Below are 8930 nucleotides of genomic sequence, written 5' to 3'. Positions count from 1 at the left end.
TCACAGCAACTGTAAGGTATAACTGTTACTAGCTGGACACTGCTTCAGTAATTCACAGCAACTGTAAGGTATAACTGTTACTAGCTGGACACTGCTTCAGTAATTCACAGCAACTGTAAGGTATAACTGTTACTAGCTGGACACTGCTTCAGTAATTCACAGCAACTGTGAGGTATAACTGTTACTAGCTGGACGCTGCTTCAGTGGACTTCTGAGTTACTATAAAGTAAGGCTGTTGGTGTCCACTTGTTTCCTTGATACAGTATTTACCCAGGCCGCTACATGTTCATTGATGATCATTATCAGCTACATCACAAACCATTTTGTTGATGATGTGTAGTTGTGGGGCTTGTCCTCAGAGGCCTGTATATAGTGGATCATCAGCTATCCCATTGTTGGGTTTTATTAGGTATCCATGGATCACCAAGGTCTTTTGTCTAGCAAGTGTATGTAGTAATGAGTGTGTTTTAATGTAGGTGTTAGCGAAGTGACCACTTATTAATTTGTTTAATCAATTTTGGGGTGTCAACCTTAGGGAAATCTAGTAATGATCGAAGGCGTTACATGTTGTATGTGTATCTGTGTGATGTTTGTAGTATTCACTGATACTACTGCTGGGGAATCACAGTTAAAACATCACCAGTTTGTTGACCACCAGTATACAAATTGAGATATTAATTTATTATACACAGCTCAGCTAAGGTGTTTACTGGTTGTAATCATTTCTTGTAATGTCCTATGCCTCTGTCAGTGAATTATACGTCCTGTTTAAACAGGATAGCAGATTCCTGTATAAACAGGATAGCAGATTCCTGTTTAAACAGGATAGCAAATTCCTGTGTAAACAGGATAGCAGATTCCTGTTTTAACAGGATAGCAGATTCCTGTTTAAACAGGATAGCAGATTCCTGTATAAACAGGATAGCAGATTCCTGTGTAAACAGGAAAGCAGATTCCTGTGTAAACAGGATAGCAGATCCCTGTATAAACAGGGTAGCAGATTCCTGTGTAAACAGGATAGCAGACTCCTGTATAAACAGGATAGCAGATTCCTGTGGAAACAGGATAGCAGATTCCTGTATAAACAGGATAGCAGGTTCCTGTGTAAACAGGATAGCAGATTCCTGTATAAAGAGGATAGCAGATTCCTGTGTAAACAGGATAGCAGATTCCTGTGTAATCAGGATAGCAGATTCCTGTTTAAACAGGATATCAGATTCCTGTTTAAACAGGATAGCAGATTCCTGTGTAACCAGGATACCAGATTCCTGTGTAAACAGGATAGCAGATTCGTGTATAAACAGGATAGCAGATTCCTGTGTAAGCAGGATAGCAGATTCCTGTATAAACAGGATAGCAGGTTCCTGTGTAAACAGGATAGCAGATTCCTGTATAATCAGGATAGCAGATTCCTGTGTAAACAGGATAGCAGACTCCTGTATAAACAGGATAGCAGATTCCTGTGGAAACAGGATAGCAGATTCCTGTATAAACAGGTTAGCAGATTTCTGTATAAACAGGATAGCAGATTCCTGTATAAACAGCATAGCAGATTCCTGTGTAAACAGGATAGCAGACTCCTGTATAAACAGGATAGCAGATTCCTGTGGAAACAGGATAGCAGATTCCTGTATAAACAGGACAGCAGATTTCTGTATAAACAGGATAGCAGATTCCTGTATAAACAGGACAGCAGATTTCTGTATAAACAGGATAGCAGATTCCTGTATAAACAGGACAGCAGATTTCTGTATAAACAGGATAGCAGATTCCTGTATAAACAGGACAGCAGATTTCTGTATAAACAGGATAGCAGATTCCTTATTAATTTATTATACACAGCTCAGCTAAGGTGTTTACTGGTTGTAATCATTTCTTGTAATGTCCTATGCCTCTGTCAGTGAATTATACGTCATGTTTAAACAGGATAGCAGATTCCTGTATAAATAGGATAGCAGATTCCTGTGTAAACAGGATAGCGGATTCCTGTATAAACAGGATAGCAGATTCCTGCGTAAACAGGATAGCAGATTCCTGTATAAACAGGATAGCAGGTTCCTGTGTAAACAGGATAGCAGATTCCTGTATAAACAGGATAGCAGATTTCTGTATAAACAGGATAGCAGATTCCTGTATAAACAGGATAGCAGATTCCTGTTTAAACAGGATGTATAATTATATACTGTTTTCTATCATCAACTGTTGATGCATTATTACATTAGTATGACAAGACTTTGTGGAATTGTGGAATCTTATTGAATTATAGATACGGTTTATACACTTTTCTTGTTCACATAACTGTATATTCTTGTGATTTATATATTTGTGCATTTATATTGTATTTGTTGCATATATAATGTTTGATTTTGTTAAACTCATTAATGATAACATGATATAATTAAACAAAAATAACAAGTGTAGTTGTTAACATTGGAAGTAACCCTGCTGTTTCCACAGGTAAGGAGATCTTCGTGGGCGTGGGCCCTGACGAGAGGAGTAATGAGAGAGGAGCTAATGCTGTGGCCAACGTGTTCCCAGAGTACCACGTCACACCCATCAAGATGAGGGGCGATGTTCGCCTCAAGTCCCTAGTGTGTATGGCAGGGAGGGACATCATTGCGTGTGGTAGCAGTCCCACGGCCCTCAATGTACTCAATGTAAGTCCTACAGGTTAGCTGTACAAAGTCAGTCCTACAGGTTACCTGTACAAAGTCAGTCCTACAGGTTACCTGTACAAAGTCAGTCCTACAGGTTAGCTGTACAAAGCTTAAAGTCAGTCCTACAGGTTAGCTGTTGTACAAAGTCAGTCCTACAGGTTAGCTGTACAAAGTCAGTCCTATAGGTTAGCTGTTGTACAAAGTCAGTCATACAGGTTAACTGTTGTACAAAGTCAGTCCTACAGGTTAACTATACAAAGTCAGTCCTACAGGTTAGCTGTACAAAGTCAGTCCTATAGGTTAGCTGTTGTACAAAGTCAGTCATACAGGTTAACTGTTGTACAAAGTCAGTCCTACAGGTTAGCTGTACAAAGTCAGTCCTACAGGTAAGTTGTTGTAGTAAGTCAGTCCTACAGGTTCGCTGTTTTACAAAGTCAGTCCTACAGGTAAGTTGTTGTAGTAAGTCAGTCCTACAGGTTAACTATACAAAGTCAGTCCTACAGGTTACCTGGACAAAGTCAGTCCTTCAGGTTAGCTGTTGTACAAAGTCAGTCCTACATGTTAGCTGTTGTACAAAGTCAGTCCTACAGGTTAGCTGTTGTACAAAGACAGTCCTACAGGTTAGCTGTTGTACAAAGTCAGTCCCACAGGTTAACTATACAAAGTCAGTCCTACAGGTTAGCTGTACAAAGTCAGTCCTTCAGGTTAGCTGTACAAAGTCAGTCCTACAGGTTAGCTGTACAAAGTCAGTCCTACAGGTAAGTTGTTGTAGTAAGTCAGTCCTACAGGTTAGCTGCACAAAGTCAGTCCTACAGGTTAGCTGTTGTACAAAGTCATTCCTACAGGTTAGCTGTCGTACAAAGTCAGTCCTACAGGTTAGCTGTTGTACAAAGTCAGTCCTACAGGTAAGTTGTTGTAGTAAGTCAGTCCTACAGGTTAGCTGTACAAAGTCAGTCCTACAGGTTAGCTGTTGTACAAAGTCATTCCTACAGGTTAGCTGTTGTACAAAGTCAGTCCTACAGGTTAACTATACAAAGTCAGTCCTACAGGTTAGTGTCGGTAAAAAGTAAATACAGATATTTGACAACTTAGTCTTAAGTGTTTATAAAGCTTTACATGTATATGCAGTAAAGCTTTCAATAAACCGAATAAGTTAATAGAGCTGTACAGGTCAATACAGATAAATACTTACACAGATATATTTACCATGGATTATTTTAAATATCTGTCGTAATATTTAACTTATCAATTTTGTTGTGAATGGACATGAATAGAATGACATCCCCTGTTACATAAATGTACTCTGTTAACAGCAAATCCGTACTACAGCCCACTACAGTTACAAGATTCTGAAGCTGGACAACGACCGTGCAGCCAACATGTTGTATGTTAATGGGCGCCTGATACACCGCACACGCACGGAAATAGGGGAGAAGTGCTACAGTGTGAGTATACTTAGTTAAACCTGTACACTGTGGTCCATACTATATACAATCAATGTACACAGTGTACCACAGCTAAAACACAGCTGATTACTTACTGAACAAAATATTGACTTGATAATTATACAACTGTCGACTTAAAATACAAATGGTGACTTAAAATATAAAGGTGACTTGTATACAAATGGTGATTTAGTAGACTTAATATTTAATAAGTAACAACGGGGGGGGGGGGTGGTGGATACCAAACGTCCCTGCAAGGAAGTCGGTTCCATAGTGGCGGTAGGGATCCTTTTTTTTTCTTTTTCTTTTTTTGTCGGCACTTAGGATGTAAATCTAACATTACATTTTGTAACGGATTCAGTGGTGTTGTTGCTCATCATTTCTATTTTCATTTAATATTGAATTGATAAAAAAATATTTGTTTTCAAACATATCTTGGAATATGTTCAGTCGACTACTGCTGATTGTAAAGTTCAACATCATCGATAAGTTTGATTTATTATTTTGATTAATGCACAAACCTGACAAGTTTATGTCTTCCTATGAGTCGGATATCAGTCTGATCCAACCAATGTGGAACATGATAAATAGAAACAAGGCTGTCAAACTTATGTTCAATTATGTCTCCCTTTTTTAAAAAGACATTAGTACAGGTTCTTCTGGTTTTTAAAATAACATCTTGTACAGGTGGTTACTTTTGAATCAGCTAAAATATGATGATGTATACATGTGTCACTCACAGGATGTGTGCCCTATAACAATGTATGAGGTCATCCCATCAAGGTGAACTTCAACTCTAGGTCAAAAGTCAAACATGTGCACATTTTCAGTAGATTCTCCTTTGTGTGAAAATAATAATACTGTGAAAAATTGACTGAAGTGATGTCACCAGTACATGTACATCCCGGTATTTGTAGCAAATGTGTTTGATATTTTTACACTTTGTACATACCAACATCATTACACAGCTAAGCCAGCAGCCATGTTGAACAGTACTCAGATGCACTTACATCATTATAGAGCCAAACCAGCAGCCATGTTGTAAATTACTGACACAATTACACTGTCAAACCAGCAGCCATGTTGTAAATTACTGACCCGATTACACTGTCAAACCGGCAGCCATATTGTAATGCACTGACACAATTACACTGTCAAACCAGCAGCCATGTTGTAAATTACTGACACAATTACACTGTCAAACTAGCAGCCATGTTGTAATGCACTCAGGTGCACTGACACAATTTTTACTAGACAGCCAGGCCAGCAGTCATGTTGTACCGCACTGACACTGTTACACAACCAAGCAGTGTTGTATTGCACCTACATCTTTACACCAATGACAATGTTTGTAAGCACTTGAGTTGGTCATGTTTGTACTTAGTATCCTACACTGAACAATTTGTGTGACTTTTACTTTTTACTTTTAATCTGTTTTCTAACTGCTTATAATTATAGGAGGGCTTTGGTTGGTGGTACACTGTGGAAATGGGACAAATTATAATTATAACGACTTTATGGGGTTGTTACAGACCAATGTTGTCCTGATTATGTTCCTAAAAGATTGATGCAAGGAAGGGAAAATTCAGATCTGTACTTCATACTTAATCATTTCTTTTCCATTACAATTTAATTGTATGGGTTAGAAAGAGATGATCGTTATTTGATGATGTGATTCAGAGAAAATTTCTTATCAGGCTGAACACCTACAGTAACAACAAGGGAAATATATCTCAGTTCTGTCAGACTTGTTCATCAGGGGCAGTAACTCCTGCAGTCCTATTAATTTATTGAATGCACATGTGTTTCTACTTTCTGCACGGGTCACTTTGCCAGGAGATACAAGATAAGCTTGACCAGGTCCCACATCATGAAATCAGCTTCGGGGAAATGAGCAAAGCTGGTGGCAGTTTAATCAACAGTGTGCTGTTGGTGTTAAAAATGAAACACCATAAGAGTGTGGTGTCCACTCTCCCCTGATACCCTGTCACGAGGGCCACTTGTCACGAGGGCCAGGTACTCCATCTTCTCCGCATGCTTGTCACTGGCCTTGATACTGTTGTTGACTCTCTGGGAAGTTCTGTTACTCCCATCTCTTATCACTACCTTTGGAATGAAGGTTATTTTAATTTGTTCTGTTTTTGTTTTACTAATCTATGTATTATTTGTTTCATTTTTTGTCTATGTTCACTTGTATATGGAATGGGAATGATCTATCTATTTTGAATTTGTCACGTTATTATTTTACTTCATAGAAGTTCTCACAGTTGGATATTTGGTTTTGAGATGCAGTTTTCCTGTGATGTTTGTCTGCGTACTTGGAGTGTGTGTGACTTCCAGTGTTCCCAATGACTGTTCCATTTACTTCATGTCTAACAGCGTGTTCCCTGTGGAATGCTACACCGGTCACTTCATAAAATGTCTATCTTAAACGACAAGTTATTGGACATGTAGATCAAGGACATGCATGATTTTCTAGGCGTTGTTTGTTCCTGTGGTACTGTAGCCATGGTTACAGTACTTTCCTACAAATTGTTACCATGGTTACACTACCTAGCCCAAAACTGAAGTCACGGTAAGGCAGGGAAACCCCCTTCTGTTACCATGGTAACGCTACATATCACCAGCTTCTGGTGCCTGTGTGACCCAACAAACTGGGATGATATATGCATGTGGAATATTAGTTGATAGGAACAAACATGCTTTAAATTCCAGTACATATAAGAGAACAGGAAAATTATTTTACTAAACATATACCAAGCGTTTTCATAAAGTACAAGATCACTGCTTATTTCTCAATCAAACCACAGGAACTTCCATCATTTTATATTTATTCATTTATTATTTATTATACCCTATGCAACAAAGTGGATGGGGGAGGAGTATACTGGAATCAGCAAGTCTGTTACGAGACACAATATAGTTCAAACTACTCCTCCAAAAATACTGCATTGTCTGTTTTGAGTGATGCTCTGGTGCACAAAACCTTACATGAAGTGGATGTGAATAAAGTGTATAAATATTAGTTACCTCCCCTATTGATTGAGTTGTGCCCCTTGTTCGGGCCAGGTGAGCTTATCCCATGGTGCAGCGTCCGGCGTCCGGCAACTTTTTCCTTTAAAATGCTACTTGTCCTGAATGGCTCAGAGGATTTTGACCAAATTTGGTCAGGAGCATCATTGGCCAAAGGGTTCTCAGTTTTGTATAAACGGAGGGTATAACCCCCCTGGGGGCAGAGGGGCGGGGCCAAATAGGGGAAAAATAGGTAAATCTTTAAAAATCTTCTTCTTCTCAACCAATAGAAGGATTTTGACCAAATTTGTCCTAGAGCATCTTTGGACAAAGGAGACTCAAGTTTGTATAAACGGAGGGTGTGGCCTCTTTGGGGGCAGAGGGGCGGGGCCAAATAGGGGAAGTAGAGGATTTTTTCTCTCCTACTATACAAGTGAAGGGATTTAAACCAAATGCAGTCTGAAGCTTGGTCAGGAGCATCATTGGCCAAAGGGTTCTCAGTTTTGTATAAACGGACGGTATAGCCCCCCCTCGGGGCAGAGGGGCGGGGCTAAATAAGGGGAAAAAAGGTAAATCTTTAAAAATGTTCTTCTTCTCAACCAATTGAAGGATTTTGACCAAATTTGTCCTAGAGCATCTTTGGACAAAGAAGACTCAAGTTTGTATAAACGGAGGGTGTGGCCCCTCTGGGGGCGGAGGGGCGGGGCCCAATAGGGGAAATAGAGGATTTTTTTTCTCCTGCTATACAAGTGAAGGGATTTTAACCAAATGCAGTCTGAAGCATGATTAGGGACAAAAGAATCAATTTTGTATAAACTGAGGTGTGTGGGCCTCCTTCTAAGGGCAGATGGGTGGGGCCCATTAGGGGAAATAGAGGAAAACATCAAATATCCTTCTCCTTTTGTACCGATGAAGGGATTTTGACCAAATTTGGTCTGGAGCATCATTGGCCAAAGGGTTCTCAGTTTTGTATGAACGGAGGGTATGGTCCCCCTGGGGGCAGAGGGACGGGGCCAAATAGGGGAAAATAGGTAAATCTTTAAAAATCTTCTCCTCAACCAATTGAAGGATTTTGACCAAATTTGTCCTAGAGCATCTTTGGACAAAGGAGACTCAAGTTTGTATAAACGGAGGGTGTGGGCCTTCTGGCGGCATAGGAGCGGGGCCCAATAGGGGAAATAGAGGATTTTTTTTCTCCTACTATACAAGTGAAGGGATTTAAACCAAATGCAGTCTGAAGCATGCTTAGGGAGAAAAGAATCAATTTTGTTTAAACTGAGGTGTGTGGATTCCCCTTCTTTGGGGCAGATTAGTGGGGCCCATTAGGGGAAATAGAGGAAAACATTAAAGATCCTTCTCCTTCTGTACCGTTGAAGGGATTTTAACCTAACCAAACTTGTTTTAGAGAATCTTTGGGCAAAGGGAATTGAATATTTATAAATGGAAGATGCAACTTTGTTACTTGTACTCCTTTGATAAACCTGAATGGTACTCAGCAGGTTTTAAATTGAAAAATAAAATACCAGGTGAGCTATTAAGGCCCCTGGGCCTCTTGTTTTTAAATGTTCTTGTGCAGGTGGAGGGTGTTTGTCTGCCATTAAGGCAACAGACTGTTGGTAAATATGAACAGTTATAGTCTGCCATTAAGACAACAGACTGTTGGTAGGTATGAACAGTTGTAGTCTGCCATTAAGGCAACAGACTGTTGGTAGGTATGAACAGTTATAGTCTGCCATTAAGACAACAGACTGTTGGTAGGTATGAACAGTTATAGTCTGCCATTAAGGCAACAGACTGTTGGTAGGTATGAACAGTT

The 8930-nt window shown here is 39.6% G+C and overlaps 1 protein-coding gene across 3 annotated transcripts in view; it reads left to right on the top strand.

The window, feature by feature from the left end:
* Positions 1-8930, top strand: part of LOC110454885 (N(G),N(G)-dimethylarginine dimethylaminohydrolase 1-like) — a 29254-nt gene that overhangs the window by 11255 nt on the left and 9069 nt on the right. For 2 of the 3 annotated variants that reach the window (XM_021504647.1, XM_021504646.1), the window contains exons 3-4: positions 2458-2657; positions 3971-4102. In XM_021504647.1, the coding sequence (XP_021360322.1) occupies positions 2458-2657; positions 3971-4102 (332 nt within the window). Of the gene's footprint in view, positions 1-2457; positions 2658-3970; positions 4103-5938; positions 6119-8930 lie in introns of all 3 variants that reach the window. The other variant, XM_021504648.1, reaches the window with a different exon arrangement.

Source organism: Mizuhopecten yessoensis, unplaced genomic scaffold (assembly GCF_002113885.1).
Source record: "Mizuhopecten yessoensis strain PY_sf001 unplaced genomic scaffold, ASM211388v2 scaffold8095, whole genome shotgun sequence".
Classification (NCBI taxonomy): Eukaryota; Metazoa; Mollusca; class Bivalvia; order Pectinida; family Pectinidae; genus Mizuhopecten; species Mizuhopecten yessoensis.
This window is presented reverse-complemented; position numbering and strand designations above follow the sequence as displayed.